This window comes from Camponotus vicinus, unplaced genomic scaffold (genome assembly GCF_025532165.1).
Source record: "Camponotus vicinus isolate PSW18456_S1 unplaced genomic scaffold, iyCamVici1.0 SCAF_1, whole genome shotgun sequence".
NCBI lineage: Eukaryota > Metazoa > Arthropoda > Insecta > Hymenoptera > Formicidae > Camponotus > Camponotus vicinus.
The window spans coordinates 19478627-19495505 of record NW_028141945.1 but is presented as its reverse complement, the minus strand read 5'-3'; the positions used below and the strand labels follow the sequence as shown (position 1 = coordinate 19495505).

At 29.3% G+C, this 16879-nt stretch overlaps 3 protein-coding genes across 14 annotated transcripts; all 3 read left to right on the top strand.

The window, feature by feature from the left end:
• The first annotated feature begins 185 nt into the window (after nt 1-185).
• Nucleotides 186-5113, top strand: LOC145959370 (MKRN2 opposite strand protein-like). 10 transcript variants are annotated; one of them, XR_014435006.1, is made up of 9 exons: nt 221-422; nt 536-1270; nt 2171-2411; nt 2845-3040; nt 3399-3569; nt 3752-4297; nt 4442-4622; nt 4711-4759; nt 4957-5113. XR_014435006.1 is itself a non-coding variant. In XM_083078166.1 (2 exons), the coding sequence occupies exon 2, from the start codon at nt 795-797 to the stop codon at nt 1416-1418; it is 624 nt and encodes a 207-aa protein (XP_082934292.1). In that variant the 5' UTR covers nt 221-422; nt 536-794; the 3' UTR covers nt 1419-1495. The 10 variants fall into 10 exon arrangements, 1 of the variants encoding a protein (XP_082934292.1); XR_014435005.1 differs by adding an exon at nt 3131-3210 and having other exon boundaries at nt 4711-5113; XR_014435008.1 differs by having other exon boundaries at nt 2171-2372; nt 4711-5113.
• Nucleotides 5114-5987: 874 nt separating this feature from the next.
• On the top strand, nt 5988-9686 carry LOC145970530 (gephyrin-like). 2 transcript variants are annotated; one of them, XM_083097378.1, is made up of 10 exons: nt 5988-6149; nt 6609-6819; nt 6903-6964; nt 7041-7295; nt 7362-7428; nt 7522-7615; nt 7763-8041; nt 8176-8309; nt 8671-8861; nt 8933-9686. In XM_083097378.1, exons 4-10 carry the CDS (start codon nt 7053-7055, stop codon nt 9155-9157), a joined length of 1233 nt encoding a protein of 410 aa, XP_082953504.1. In that variant the 5' UTR covers nt 5988-6149; nt 6609-6819; nt 6903-6964; nt 7041-7052; the 3' UTR covers nt 9158-9686. The 2 variants fall into 2 exon arrangements, with proteins under 2 accessions (XP_082953504.1, XP_082953512.1); XM_083097386.1 differs by lacking the exons at nt 5988-6149; nt 6609-6819 and having other exon boundaries at nt 6828-6964.
• A 972-nt stretch (nt 9687-10658) lies between these two features.
• LOC145959366 (gephyrin-like) lies at nt 10659-16855 on the top strand. Of its 2 annotated transcripts, none has more exons than XM_083078148.1 (12): nt 10659-10738; nt 11275-11434; nt 11901-11966; nt 12060-12121; nt 12198-12257; nt 12334-12594; nt 12660-12726; nt 12820-12922; nt 14877-15155; nt 15291-15424; nt 15805-15899; nt 16062-16855. In XM_083078148.1, exons 4-12 carry the CDS (start codon nt 12113-12115, stop codon nt 16278-16280), a joined length of 1227 nt encoding a protein of 408 aa, XP_082934274.1. In that variant the 5' UTR covers nt 10659-10738; nt 11275-11434; nt 11901-11966; nt 12060-12112; the 3' UTR covers nt 16281-16855. The 2 variants fall into 2 exon arrangements, with proteins under 2 accessions (XP_082934274.1, XP_082934273.1); XM_083078147.1 differs by having other exon boundaries at nt 10666-10738; nt 15805-15992.
• The last annotated feature ends 24 nt before the right edge of the window (nt 16856-16879 follow it).

Genomic DNA, 16879 nt, shown 5'->3' with positions numbered 1-16879 from the left:
AAATTTGCTTTAAAGTGGGGAATGTAGAAAAAAAGAATGCAAATAGAGCGAAACAAACAGATCTCAAGTGCATTCCAAAGTTAAAAGGCGGAGATGGTAATCAAAATACCTGACATATCGATCCAACAATTTCAGCGCGACTTGGAAAACCAATCACGAGTACATAATCGAACCGAGTTTATCCGGAAGGAGCCGAAGGAGATCGCATTCCAAACCTTCCCCCACTCTCTTACTCAACAGCTGATCAGCTGATGTCCTGTCAACGAAATATTGCATGTTTATGCGCGACTGGAATTTGATATCAGTGACAAACGAAAAGCCTCGTAACTGATATGCTGTAACTCGTGACACATGTAACGCATATTTGACATCGATCTTGTAATTCGTTACAAGATACGACACAAGTCGCATGCACCCATTGTGTAAGTATGCAGCTTGGCAATGTAAGGTTTAAGTGAGGTTAAGTGACATGTGTTTTCATTCATTCCGATTCTTTCGTAAAACGAGGTTAACGTAAATATATCCTCAATTGTAGCACGAAACAAGTACGAGAGCCTGTGCGAGCGTCATCGCGGGATGCGACGTCGGTTCTTGCGTTATTTAAATAATAATAATTCACTTAGGTTGGATTAGGTTAGAGAATGATTTTAATATAAACACACGTAAAAATTCTCCAAGTCGCGTATAAAAGTTGTATGAATTTGACGAATATCGTATCAAAAGTGGAGAAGAAAATCACACGTGGTCAAATACGACGATCTACTTAAATTCAACTTTGACATTTCTGCCTCGACATGAATGACAATCCGGGCATCGTGTGCTTCCGTCATTGCCCGAGGAAGAATGTGTTTTGCAGGCGCGTTCCGGCGACGTGCCCGGTTTGCTCGTCGCGAATACAAGATTTCATCGTAGACCCGTTTCGTGTCCCGTATCCTTTCGCGAACGCCGCTCATAATCCGACCAGCATCGCGATTCGACCCTCGCGCAGCAGCTTTCTGGACGATTACGATGTGACGAGCGACGACTTGCACGTGGGGATAGTCAATTCCGACGGAGGCGTCATCGAATTCGATAAGGACGGACTGATAGCGAACGACGTTGACAGATGGACCGGTTGCGTCGCCTTCCACGTCGTACCGGTTGCCTGGACCGCTCGATGGGACGAAACGCTGTCATCCATGTCGAGAGATGACAGATGGAAGTCCGTCAACTACGACGAGATCAATATGAATTGCTTCGACTTCGTTTTGGAATTTCTCAATAATCTGGGGTACGCGAATCTCAAGTTTGCGAGCAAGGAAGATCTGTGCGAACGATTGATACTGTCGAAAATTCAGAACGCAATCAAATATATTTCATTGTATAGAGCTTTGAAACATCAGGAGTACCTGTTGTCGGATCATCTCTCTTATTCTTGATACGCGATATATTTTCTTTTGTCATTTCTCAATAAAATGCTATTTGTTGTGACTTATGGAATAAATGTTTGCTTCCATTTTTGTTCTTTTTGTTAATCCTCTGTTGTATAGATTATTGAAAGAAATTGAAATAACAGTTCTGAAATTTCTCTTCCAAAATGGTCAAATCTTATCTGAAAAGAGCATAATTTTTATTGAAAATACATCTCTATATTATACATCATATAGTGTCAATTACCAAATTATTTAATTTGGAATAACTTGTAATTTTTATCATAAAATACAATAAAATATTAGATGAATATTATATGAATCTGAAAGAGAAACTAAGATATAATGTGCTATTTAAAATTAAAAATAAAGATTATTCCCATCTACATTAAAATTTATGTAAGATATTTGTACTAAATTATTTCAAATCACATATACACGGAAATTTAAGTGATTCATTATATATATTGATAATATATTTTTTCAATATGTTAAAGGACAATATTATTCAATATACATAGTGAATTATTTAATTCTTTAATATGTTACAAGTTTTATTTGAAAAGGATAGACTTTAGATTATATTATGTAAATATTCATATATCATGCAGCTTTTATAATAGTATTTTATCATTAAATACATATCTAAAATTGATTAGACTTTTATGCAATAGAGAGTTAAATAAATAATTAATATATTCAAATATTTGATTTTATTATCTTTCTTTTCTGAATTTATAGGTATTTAAATATTTTTGCAGAAATTAGAATACAGATAAGAGAAGCAACAAGCAAGGGGAAAAATGATTTTTACAAAAATTAGAACAACTTTGTTCAACCCATGTTCCAAACAGAAGCGATTACGATTGAGGAGATTAATCACAAATGAAAGCGAAAAGAAATTTGATGTAATCATAGTTGGCGGTGATCATACTGAAGCATCTGCTGCTGCTATCAAAATGGGTGCGAAAACGTTAATTACTAAGAAAAAAAATACTATTGGTATGTATGCTTAAATTCTCTTTGACAATGATTATTACATTTTCGAATAGATTGATATCATATATCGCATTAAAGTGATGTGATTCTTTTATAAAAGTATGTTTCACCATTTTCACAGAATGCTTTTCTAGAAACTATAGAAACTATATAAATATGTATGGAAACATGAAAAGTTGAAAAATTTAACAACTATTATATAATATTATAGTTTTAACAACAGATATAACATTACAAAGAAACAATTTGTGGTTTAAATTTTCTACACTTGAAATTATAAAACAGAAAGATATATATTAATAAATTTTATAGATTAATATTAAAATAACTAAGATATAAAAACGAACTGAGAATATATTTTTATTAACTTTTTTCTATATTTACATTTTCCATCTTTGAGTATATTAAACATATTTGAATTTGATTATATTTATAGAAGAAATATCATGCAGTCTTTCGGTGGAATTAGAAGAGGCTATTTGATGAGAGAGATAGATGCTTTAGATGGGGCATGTTGTCAAATATCTGATATTTCAGAGATAGACTACATAGTTTTGAATAAGTGCAAAGGACCGGCAAAGTGAGATCTCAGAAATCAAGTCCATAAAACATTATACAAGAAACATCTTTAGGTGAAATTTTTCAGTATGCCTGGTTTACACAGTTTACGAATCCTCCATGGAAGATTTAATTTTAGCTAATAATCCTCTGTCTTGTTATAGAGAAATTTTCAGTACGTTTCAAACTTTATAATAAAATAAAATAGAAGAAAAGATACATAAAGACATATTAAGGAATAAAAGTATTTTAACTAATTTCAACTACATTTAATTTTAAAATATTATGATTTTATTGCATTCAATTTAATATTGAGTTTAACATATTATCAATCTATTTTTCTAGAAGTATTATATAAATTTAAAAAAATATATATTTTTATTATTAGTATTAATATTATATATTAACCAGAAATATTATATTATTTCGTAGGAGATGGAACAAAAATATTTGGTGATACAGTAATTATAACAAGAACTTTCTTAAAAGACCAAATAAATATTGTATTGGAAAAGAGATCTGCAGGTAGATTAAATGATAAGCCTATTGGTTTGGCAATTACACTTGACAGGCTTGAATTTCAGATAGGAAGATTGAAAACTGGTAAAAGAGAGTTATGTTTTATGCACAGTATATATCATTTTTTATTAATTAATGTAACACATATAATCCCATAGACATATTTCTTATTTTGTACCCTAATATTTATATATTAAATTTATATAATCATATGTTAATTAAAGTTATAACATTACAATTTTTAATTATAATGATATATTGATTAGGTTACACATATTATTAGGGACACCGCCAAGGGAGAAAGATAGCATTGACTTAACAAATATATAGAATATCTACCAGGTGACTCTCTGATGCCGTTTTCATTTATAAGTGATAATGTGTGATTACCTGAGAAATAAATACCTGACATATACGAATGAGGATGTCGCAAAAATTATGAAGGACAATAGACACTAATTTAAACGTTATGGAGGAGATATTGGGTCCACGATATCCGAGTATAGAGAGTAAGATTCTGCGATTCCAAATGACAAGACATCAAATGTGGTTGGAGCCAGAAAGTTCGACAAGACGAAAGAAACTCTTAGCAAAATACAGAAAGCTATACGAATACTTAAGAACGAAGTGCGATTAAGCCTCAAGTGGCGACAATTATTAAAGATGAAGAGCACTAAAACTAATAAAAATAAATCGGCCTTTGAAATGTTTTCAATAATGAGGAGAAAATTATATTTGAATAATTAGCGAAGTTTTTATTGAATTTGCTTGATCACTTGGATAGAGATCCCGCTCTAGCGTAAAGAATAGAGGTTTGTGAATTACTATTGTGATAATAAATATACTTTTCGGAAAAAAAATGTTATTTTATTTTAATAAAAATTCTAGAAATTTTAATAAAGTAAAGCAAATATATCTTCATCTAAATACTATCTAAATAATAATGTTATTTTCAGATAGAAGCAAAATATGCTCATATAATTGTGGATCAACAGAATCAAGTAGAAGACATTAAGCACAACGAGCAAATGATTACCTGATGATATTAATTATAAGTAAAAAATTTGACGCGTCTCACTAATTTTATTTATTAAAAATATTTATTGAATCACTGTTTGATAAGATAAATAAAAATAGGTAAATAATTTAAAATTTAAAATTTCATATGCCTGGAAAAAGTAAATGTCAACGAAATTGTTAACTGTTTGCTTTATCTTTGTTACAGTCCCGAATTAAACTCATCCACTAGGAAAAAACTTACAAAGTATCTCCAAGTACGATGAGTTTTTTACTACTGCTATTCTCTTTCGTCTTTGGACTTTTTTTCTTAATCGCTATAATATTGTTATTAAAAAAATACAATTACTTTTCAACAATCACTTTACAACTACTACTTTACTTACTACTTTTATGTAGTCACTTATCATGTTTTTAATAGTCATCTGCATCAGTTTAATAATTTTACTTGCAGATTGCTGCAGCAAATAAAATTTCAGGTGTGTGACACCTTCAGTTATATTAAGACTATTTTAATACGTTAAATATCGCCCGAATAATGCTGTCGCAAAAATATAATAATGTATTATAATTAATAAGTAATAATTAATAAAAAATAATAGTGACAAATCCATCATATATTATATTATAATTATTAAATTAAGCATTAATATATAATAAGTGAATATTAATAATTTGAATAATTTAAGAAAAAAGATTAACAATACATACTTTATAAGAGAAAAATAAAGTATTAATATAAAATAGCTTTAATAATAGCGTAAATAATAAAAAAAACTTTGCTGCAATGTATGTCTCCAAGTTTCCCGTATTCCGTTTAAGTAAGATCTGTTACGTGCACGTGTTTACGCATGCGTACATATCAAAATCGGGTACATTTGAAAATTCTATCAGTAGGGTAAAGTTTAATTGACCAATCAGGACAAAAGGACCAAAGATTTTTTTGATAGAATTTTTGAACATATTTTGGAATGCTAAAAGGGACGCAAAATTGATTTGAAATCAATGATTTCCGTTCATGTTCTATTTTCTCGACGTAGTTCAACACGGAATCATGTCGATTGGTTTCTCCTAAAAATAATACTATCGCTCAATGTCATCGTTAAAATCTGAATATTTCCCCAATTTTTAAAATATGTTACGCAGTCTAGAATACCGTAAAATACCGTAAATATGTTATACAGTCTATTACCGAGAGAAACGAATTAATTCTTTAATATTTATTGATAATATTTATTGATAATTAGTGATAACAATTATTTAATGATATTCGCATTCTTTCTACTTATATTGTCGCATTTAATAGAAACTGACGCTCGAATAATTTACATTATAACAGACAGATTTAATATTCGCATAAACTCGGAATCGAGAGTCGAAATAATCACGTTTATTTGTATGACGTGTATTAAGAACGCTTGGAAGAAAAAATGTAAACAGTTCCTCATCGAGAAATAGTTTCTGTCGATATACTCTTCTTATAGCTAAACAAAGTCAAGTCAGTCGATGAGTTTGGTGATTGAGAAGAAATATATATACGATCAGAACGATAAAAATCCTGCGGCGATCATATTAGCAAGCATCATAAAGAGATATTAAAAAAGGCTGAAATAGCATCAGAATCAATAAGATATGGAATTCTAGCCGGTATGTATATAACGGGCAAATTTTTCCTAAAATATACTATACGCATGTAGGAAAAAATATGTGTTCAAATGTTATAAAACCCATTTGAAAAGATACGTTACGTATAAAATATTTTAATTATTTGTATGCTGCATTTATTAAATGCAATGATTAAATGTAACCATGTATCTTATCCAATATCTATGATTGTTATTATAATTTTATATTGCATAAAAATACTTTTTATATATTTTATACTTTTCTAATATATTAAAGTTACTTTCTCAATTAATACATTTGTATTTGAGTAAAATTATAATTTAAGAAATATATCTAATCTATAGGCTGTCTAAATTAATAAAATTTAATTATTATAATTATTTAATATGTGTATAACAAACACACACATACACACAAATATATATAAATAAATAAATAAATATACATATACAATATCATTATAATTAAATCACTTCACAGTTGGATGTTGCGAGTGAAGTCATTATTGGCGTGGAATTTTTTTCGTCTTACGCAATTAAAACTGAGATGTGTTGTTTTCTATTTTCTGTATTGGAAAGAATAAGAAAAATTTTATGAGATTATATACATTTAAATTTTTTTACGATTAATGATCGCGAATGCATACGTTTTTATAAAAGGACTCTCCTCGTCTGAGATAAGAAAGAAGAAGGTAGACTATATATTTTCTATATTAAAAATAATAAGAGGTTTTATGAAAATGTATATGATATTTCAAATCTCTTTACAATTAAGCGTCAAGACTTAAGTTAAAACGTAGTGACAAGGAATTTTCTTCGACTGAAGTCACGAACGAGGTAAACTATTTGTTACATTAAGTGCGATAAAAGAAATTTTATATGAGATTGCATAGACAAATAAATTTCTTCATAGGAAGTGGAAGACATGAAACCTTTTCAATATCGCATGTTTACTTTAGAAGATGCATTGTGGAAAATAAAAGAAGTAGTAAATTCTGTAGAAAAAAAATGTGAATTGATAAAGATAAATCATCTTCACGGTAGAAGAACGTTCAATGTGATAAATTCCCAATGCGATTTGCCAGCATTTAAAGTTTCCACTAAACATGGATACGCAGTATTGGCAAGTGATGGTGAAGGCGAAAGGATAGTACTGCACAGAACTACAGTAAGTTGTGATGTTAAAAGCTTATATACAGCAACGGGTTAGAATTAAAATAAAAATTTTTTGCAGTCCGCCCCAGTATCTCTCACACCTGGGACATGCATGTATGTGAAGAGCGGAGAGCGTGTTCCTGAAGGTGAAATTTAATTACAAACTAACGCTTATAAATTAACGCTTCTCACTATTTGCAGTAAAGAATTAACTATTATTTCTGTACCCTATTTTGCAGAAGCAACAGCGGTTGTGCCACTTAGGAATGTAATACGAAATAATCCTCATTCAGTTCAGATAAATATTAATCCGAAATTTGGACAGAATATTAAGTACGAAAAATTCGATATTTTTCTATATATATACTTTTCAAAATATTACCTTTTTGAGTTTTTTATATTATTTTTTAATATTATCTTTTTAAATTTTTTTAAATTGTCCTTTTTTCACCGGAATGCCTATATTTATATATTTTAAAGAAACATCGGTAGTGATATATCGAAAGAGAAACCAATTTTACCCCAATTCACACGTATTGGTCCAGCGGAATTAGGACTTTTGGCAGCTACGGGTTGTAAAGAAGTTCCAGTCGTCAAACATGTATCCGTAGGTATATTTTCAATTGGAGAGTTCTTAGTGGAACCTGGAGAGCCTTTAAGTCTGGGACAAGTTTACGACAGCGCCAGAATAAGCCTAATCGCGCTATTAAAACATAATGATTTTAATTCGATAATGGATTTCGGAATAGTGAAAGACGAGTGAGTGCATCGATATTTATTACATAATTTTTGCCACGTTATTATATTTTATTCAATGTACAAATGATTAATATTTTTATTACTTTATGATTAACAATGTAATAATGAAGAATTAATAATTGATATTTTCACAGTACACAATCTATAAAGATGAAAATCGAAGACGTTTTAAAGCAAGTGGATGTACTTGTGACAATTGGCTGTTCGAACGATAATGATTTGTTGAAGCCCATTTTAAGAAATAACTTTCGCGCCACTATACATTTTGGTACTTTTATCTCTGAACTAAATACATATTACAGTAACAAAAAATATAAATAGATATTTAATCAAGAATTATGCATAAAAAGTGTCTCAAAAATTTCAAGAATAATAAAATTAGAGTATGAAAGTTTATAAAAAAATAAATAATAAGAATATTTATCACTTTTTATTCCATACAAGCAGCAATTTTTAAGACATAAAAATTTAAACTCACGAATATATGTGACAATTTAGCTTTAAATTTATCTTTATGATTCAAAAATTATTTCTTGGAATAAAAAATATCAAATTTAATTTTTCACTCTCATGTCGTAATTTTATTATTCTCGAATTTCGGCGCATACTGTATACGTATATTTTTTCAGGAAACGTATTTCTGAAACCGGGGAAGTCGACAGTATTTGCAACATGGAACGTTAATAAGAAACTGAAGAAGTATATTGTATGTCTACCGAAAAATCCGATGTCCGCACTCGTTTCCGCGCATCTATTTCTCTTACCCATTTTGGAAAGGTTGCTTTGCATCTACCGGAATCCCTGCACATTTCAAGTTCGCGTAAGATTCGGTATTTGAAATTAAGGCAGATATTTGCGCGTATTGTTATAACGTTATAAGTCATATTGTAGATAGAGGAGAAGTATTTTTTGCACCCACGTCCTAGAGCGGCATGGGCGATTTTAAAATGGAATGACACGAACGTTTACGCGCAAGCTGTCAGCAGGGAAAATCTCATCGGTGATCAGATATTTAGCTGTCAAGGCGCTAATGCGCTCTTACTGTTCCCGCAGCAAACAAAGGATCAAAAAGAATCGAATACGTCATTTGCAACTGCATATCTAATCAATAATTAAACGTTAATAACGGATGGTTCTAATTGACTCTCATTAGCATTTTATGACGAAACAATTGTGTACATAACTATATATATTCGATTACATATACCATATATATATATATATATATATATATATATATATATATATATATATATATAGGATGTCCGATGATAACCACCGAAAATGATCAAATGATACAGGATTTTTTTATTGATTTTAATACGCTCCACCTGTACATGATACGGTTATTACCGGAAATCTTATCTGTATATATTAATATTGAACAAAACAATTATATTATAATTTGAATTGATCAATTTTTAAACAATGTTGCATAAGAAAGAAAGCTTGTAAATATATCTCGTAAGACGGAAAGAATTGGATATATTACGTTGCTTTGAAAAAAAAATAATATGCTGTTTATATATATTTACTTTCTTCCAATTTGGAATATAAGTTCTAAAACGTAATTTTAATTTCACATTGTACGTATGTATTGCGTAATGTGATGATAACGATGTTTATCATTTTATCATTAAAATTATTTCTGTTAGCAGTAAAATATGATGTTTTTATATATTTGTGTCTAAAATGCATTAATAATTACATTTTACCATACCATATATGTGTTATTAATAATGTTTATAACACATTAAAAATGTTTCAATTTTGTGCGATGTTATAATTTAACATATAAAATGTCATCTAAAATTTGTAAAAAGGAAGATAACAAATTATAAAAATACTGTTTCAATAGAACTAGAAAGAGAAGTAGAAAGATGAAATCATATTAATATCAAGATTTTAGATGCATTTTTAATTTATTCTAGTATTCGAGTTATGTTTGCATTAATATTTTTTTCTTTCTTCACAAAACTAGTTCGTTTATATACATATTCTTCGCATTTTTCCTCTTGAGGATGTCGCGAAGATTATAAAAGACAATACGCATGTAATTTACACGTTGTGGAGGAGATATCGGGTCCACGATATTGCCGAACATGGAGAGTAAGATTCTGCGATTCTAAACTAGGCATCAAATTCGGCTGAAGTCAGAAGGTCTGGATTTGCCGTTAATTTATCCAAATGGATTGTTTTGCATCTTACCAAGAGAGAAACAAATGGAACTCGTTAATTGTATTCCAAGATTAGAAAACGCTTATCCAAGTACATTTAGTTCTCTTAATTTTGAGTTTATATATCTTAAATTTTAAGTAGTTTGAAGACTATGCAAAATTCATTTCTATTATTCGTGCATAAATCTCATTTTAACGATTTTTCCGGGATTTTGGAAAAGATCTAAACTGGATATTTAGCGTTTATTTGTCACATTTGACGTTCTTATTAATTAATTTTTACATTATTTTAAATAACTATTATTATATATCTATATAAGCAATCATGTTTAAGGTTTACATTTACATTTATAGCGAAACCTGCTTATGGTGTCGAGTACGATTATGTAGATTCTAAAGAATTGACCTCCCAGTTGAAGATTAGAAAGATTTCAGGCTTAATTTTTGCTGGACAAATAAACGATACTACCGGTTATAAAGAAGCTGCCGTACAAGATATCGTCGCAGGTATTAACCTAAGGTAATTGGCATAATTTTGACCAGAAAATTTTCCCGTGTAGAGAAAAACTTTGGCATAGATTATCATATTTTGTAAGTTAATTGTTGTGAATTCTTAAAAAAATTTAAACTTATTGAGAGAGAGAAGTAATTTACAATTTTTTGTAAACGATTTTCATGTGTTTTCTTATTCTTCTTTTCTTTTTTTACGGAAGTCACACAATTTTAAAAATAGTTAGTCCAATGTCATCGTTAAAATCTGAACATTTCGCGATTTTTAAAATACGTTACGCAAACTATATTACCGAGAGAAACGAATTAATTATTTAATGACATTAGTTCTCTCTATTTATATTGTCACATTCAATAGAAACTGGCGCTCGAATAATTTACGTTATGACAGACAGATTTAATATTCGCATGATATATAAACTCGGAATCGAGAGACAAGATGATCTCCGCGTTTATATGTATGACGTGTGTATTAAGAACGCTTGGAAGAAAAAATGTAAACAGTTTCTCATTGAAACAGTTTCTGTTGATATACTATTCTCATAGCTAAGCAAAGTCAAATCAGTCGACGAGTTTGACGGTTGAGAAGTACATATACGATCGGAACGATGAAAATCCTGCGGCGATCATATTAGCAAGCATCATAAAGTGATATTAAAAAAGGCTGAAGTAGCATCAAAATCAATAAGATACGGAATTCTAGCCAGTATGTATATAACGGGCAAATTTTCCCTATAAAATATACTATATGCATGTAGGAGGAAATATGTGTTAAAATGTTATAAAATCTATTTGAAAAGATACGTTACGTATAAAATATTTTAATTATTTGTATGCTACATTTATTAAATGCAATGATTAAATGCAGCCATGCATCTTATCCAATATCTATGATTGTTATTAGGATTTTATATTGCATAAAAATACTTTTTATGTACTTTATTCTTTTCTAATATATTAAAATTACTTTCACAATTAATACATTTATATTTGAATAAAATTATAATTTAAGAAATATGTCTAATCTATGCGCTATTTTCTAAATTAATAAAATTTAATTATTATAATTATTTAATATGTGTATAACAAACACACACACATACACACAAATATATATAAATAAATAAATAAATATACATATATAATATCATTATAATTAAATCACTTCACAGTTGGATGTTGCGAGTGAAGTCACTATTGGCGCGGAATTTTTTTCGTCTGACACAATTTAAACTCAGGTAGGTTGTTTTCTATTTTCTATGTTAGAAAGGATAAGAAAAACTTTATGAGATTATATATAACTATATACAATTAAATTTTTTTACAATTAGTGATCTCGAATGCATACGCTATTGTCAAGAAACCCTCATCGCCTGACATAACAATGGAGGAGGTAAACTATATTTTCTATATTAAACATAATAAGAGATTTTATGAAATTGTATATGATATTTTAAATCTCTTCACAGTTAAGACAAGACATTAGAGACAATGACTCTCCTTCGTCTGAATCCACAGCCACGGCTGAGGTAAGCTATTTGTTACATTAAAGATGATAAAAGGAATATTATGTGAGGTTGCATATACAATTAAATTTCTTCATAGGAACTGGAAGAATGGCTTTGTGAACAATATGGCCTGGTTACTGTAGCACATGCAATGTCCATATTAGAAGAAATAATAAATAACAGACCAGATAAGACAACATCTGAAGTTATAAAGATAGATGATGCTTATGGTAGAATATTGGCCGAAGCACAAACTTCTAATTGCGATTTGCCAGCAGTTAGAGTTGCTACTAAACATGGATACGCAGTATTGGCAAGTGATGGTGAAGGCAGAAGGATAACAAGAAACAGAAGTTCTGTAAGTTGTGATATGGTAAGCTTATGTATAGCAACGGGCTATAGTTAAACAAAAGCTTTTTGTAGTCTGATCCGGTATCTCTCCTACCTGGGACATGCATGTATGTGAAGAGTGGACAACGTGTTCCTGATGGTGAAATTTAATTACAAACTAACTTAATTATAAATTAACGCTTCTCTCTATTTGCAGTAAAGGATTAACTATTGTTTCTGTATCCGATTGCAGAAGCAACAGCTGTTGTGCAAATGAAGGATGTAGAGCGACTAACATTTTCCTATAGAAATATAATTTTAATAAAGATTAATCCGGAAATCGGGCAGAATATTAAGTATGAAAAATTCGATATATTTATATTTATATATCTAAACATATATACAGGGTGTCCGATTCGTGAGGGACCAAACGAAAAGTGATGATAGATTGGGTCAAACTAAGAAGAAAAGTCCTCTACCATTTTGCAAAATTCGCAATAATTATTAAGTAATGAGCAAAAATGTCACATGAAGGTTTAATTTTTTAAATGGAACCCCCTATTTTTTATTATGTATTCTTATAGCTTATCTCGAGAGCTTTCCAAAACACTATAATAAAGTATTTCTTCATTGAGTACTTTTCGAGTTATGAGGCTTGAAATAATTTCTTAATTTTACATAAACCATAAAATATCTAGTAAAATATTCATTTTTCGATTATCTTACCTTAATACTTTTATATGCAAAATAATGAGAGGAATCAATTGGTGTAAAAAAAAACAACTATGTTTTTTCTAAAGAAAAAACAGTTGTTTCTAAAGAAAAAACATAGTTGTTTTTTTTACACCAATTGATTCCTCTCATTATTTTGCATATAAAAGTATTAAGGTAAGATAATCGAAAAATGAATATTTTACTAGATATTTTATGGTTTATGTAAAATTAAGAAATTATTTCAAGCCTCATAACTCGAAAAGTACTCAATGAAGAAATACTTTATTATAGTGTTTTGGAAAGCTCTCGAGATAAGCTATAAGAATACATAATAAAAAATCGGGGGTTCCATTTAAAAAATTAAACCTTCATGTGACATTTTTGCTCATTACTTAATAATTATTGCGAATTTTGCAAAATGGTAGAGGACTTTTCTTCTTAGTTTGACCCAATCTATCATCACTTTTCATTTGGTCCCTCACGAATCGGACACCCTGTATATACAGGGTGACCCATTTTAACTTAGGCAGCCAAATAACTCGAAAAATAAGCAAGATAGAGAAAAATGTTTTAGACAAAAGTTGTATGGTTTCGAGGGGGCCATAAGATGGTATCATTGGTTTGACCTTGAAGAGTCATTTGAAGGTCACGTGAAGGTCACTTCAATTTTTTTAAGTGGAATACCCTATATATTTTTGTACATTCTTGTAGCTTATTTCGAGAGCTTTCCAAAACACTATAATTAAGTACCTTTCCGTTAAGTACTTTTTGAGTTATGATGCTTGAAATAATTTCTTAATTTTACATAAACCGTAAAATATCTTGTAAAATATTCATTTTTCGATTATCTTACCTTAATACTTTTATGTACAAAATAATGAGAGGAATCAATTGGTGTAAAGAAAACACATAGTTGTTTTTAAGAAAAAATATGGAATTGTTAATTGCAAATTACATATTTTTTCTTCGAAACAACTATGTGTTTTCTTTACACCAATTGATTCCTCTCATTATTTTGTACATAAAACTATTAAGGTAAGGTAATCGAAAATTGAATATTTTACAAGATATTTTACGGTTTATGTAAAATTAAGAAATTATTTCAAGCCTCATAACTCAAAAAGTACTTAACGAAAATGTACTTAATTATAGTGTTTTGGAAAGCTCTCGAGATGAGCTACAAGAATGTACAAAAATATATAGGATGTTCCATTTAAAAAAATTGAAGTGACCTTCACGTGACCTTCAAATGACTCTTCAAGGTCAAACCAATGATACCATCTTATGGCCCCCTCGAAACCATACAACTTTTGTCTAAAACATTTTTCTCTATCTTGCTTATTTTTCGAGTTATTTGGCTGCCTAAGTTAAAATGGGTCACCCTGTATATATATATATATATATATATATATATATATATATATATATGTATATATTGTTTTCAAAATACTATCTTTTTAAGTTTCTTATATTATTTTTTAATATTATCTTTTGAAATGTTAACTTTTAAATGCTATCTTTTTAAATTTTTATCTTTTTTAATCTTTTTAAATTGTTCTTTTTTTATCGGAATATTTATATTTATATATTTTAAAGAAACATCGGTGGTGATTTATCGAAAGAGAAACAAATTTTACCCCAATTCACACGTATTGGGGCAGCGGAAATGGTACTTTTGGCAGCTACGGGTCATAAAGAAGTTTCAGTCGTCAAACCTGTGTCCGTAGGTATATTTTCAATTGGAGAGTTCTTAGTGGAACCTGGAGATCCTTTAAGACCGGGATTTGTTTACGACAGCAATAGAATAAGTCTAATTGCGCTATTAAAAGATAAAGGTTTTAATTCGATAGTGGACTTCGGAATTGTGACAGAAGAGTGAGTGCATGGATATTTATTACGTAATTCACGCCATTTTTATTATATTTTATTCAATGTACAAATGATTAATACTTTTATTATTTTATAATTAACAATTTAACAATGAAGAATTAATAGTTGACATTTTCACAGTATACAACTTATAAAGATGAAAATCGAAGACGCTTTAAAGCAAGTGGACGTACTTGTGACAATAGGCTGCTCGAACGATAATGATTTGTTGAAGCCCATTTTAGTGAATAACTTTGAGGCCACTATACATTTCGGTATTTTTATCTCTGAACCAAATATACATTGCAGTAACAAAAAATATAAAGAGACGCTCCTATAAGGAGAATTATAAAAATGTCTCATAAATTTCAAGAATAATAAAATTAAAGTATGAAAGTTTGTAAAAAAATAAGTAATAAAAGTGTTTATCACTTTTTATTCGACAGCAATTTTTAAGATATAAAAATTTAAACTCACGAATATAGATGACAATTTAGCTTTAAATTCATTTTTGTGATTTAAAAACTATTTCTTGGAATAAAAAATATCAAATATAATTTTCAAACTTTCATGCTGCAATTTTATTATCTTTGAATTTCGGCACACCCTGTGTATATATATATATTTATATATATATATTTTTTTCTTTTTTCAGAAAACATCTTTATTAAGCCAGGGAAGTCGACAACGTTTGCAACATGCGAGTTAGAGGGAAAACAGAAGTATCTTTTATGTCTACCGGGAAATCCGGTAACCGTTCTCGTTCCCGCGCATATATTTCTTTTATCTCTTTTGAACGGGTTATGTAACATGTTCCAAAAACCCAGCAAAATTCCAGCTTACGTAAGATTCGAAATTTGAAATGAACAGAAATATGTGCGCATTGTTATAACGTTATAAATCATATTGTAGATACAGGAGGAGTATCTTTTGCATCCACGTCCTAGAGCAGCATGGGCGACTTTAGAATGGAATGAGTGGGAAAATTTCGCGAGAGCTGTTAGCAGGGAAAATCTCGACAGTGATAAGCTATCTAGTTGTCAAGGTGCTAATGCGCTCTTATTGTTTCCGTCGCGAGCAAAGAATGACAAGATGTCGAATATGTATCTATATGCGAGTCCAATCAAATAATTAGGCATTAATAGCAGATGGTTCTAATTGTCTCTCATTAGCATTTTATGACGAAACAATTGTGTACATAACTATATATATTCGATTACATATATTATACATATACGTATATATGTATATATATATATATATATATATATATATATATATGTGTACAGGATATCCGATGATAACCATCGAAAACGATACAGGACTTTTCCATTCAATTTAATACGCCCTACCTGTATATGCGGGGTGATATGGTTATTACCGGACATTTTGTATATATTAATATTGAATATAAAACAATTATATTATAATTTGAATCAATTCATTTTTAAACAATGTTGCAAAGAAAGCTTGTAAATATATCTCCTAAAACGGAAAAAATTGGATATATTACGTTGCTTTGAAAAAAAATAATATGTGTTGCTGTTTATATATATTTACTTTCTTCCAATTTGGAATATAAGTCCTATAATGTAATTTTAATTTCACATTGTATGTATATATTGCGTAATGTGATGATAACGTTTGTTTATCATTTTATCATTGAAATTATTTCTGTTAGCAGTAAAATATGATGTTTTTATATATTTGTGTCTAAAATGCATTAATAA

Coding starts and splice junctions, on each gene's coding strand:
- LOC145959370 (XM_083078166.1), top strand. CDS start 795: ATGAATGACAATCCGGGCATCGTGTGCTTCCGTCATTGCCCGAGGAAG.
- LOC145970530 (XM_083097378.1), top strand. CDS start 7,053: ATGAAACCTTTTCAATATCGCATGTTTACTTTAGAAGATGCATTGTGG. Junction 8,042..8,175: donor TTCGGAATAGTGAAAGACGA/GTGAGTGCATCG, acceptor ATATTTTCACAG/TACACAATCTATAAAGATGA. Junction 8,862..8,932: donor CCTGCACATTTCAAGTTCGC/GTAAGATTCGGT, acceptor GTCATATTGTAG/ATAGAGGAGAAGTATTTTTT.
- LOC145959366 (XM_083078147.1), top strand. Junction 12,727..12,819: donor TGGACAACGTGTTCCTGATG/GTGAAATTTAAT, acceptor ATCCGATTGCAG/AAGCAACAGCTGTTGTGCAA. Junction 15,425..15,804: donor TGAGGCCACTATACATTTCG/GTATTTTTATCT, acceptor TTCTTTTTTCAG/AAAACATCTTTATTAAGCCA.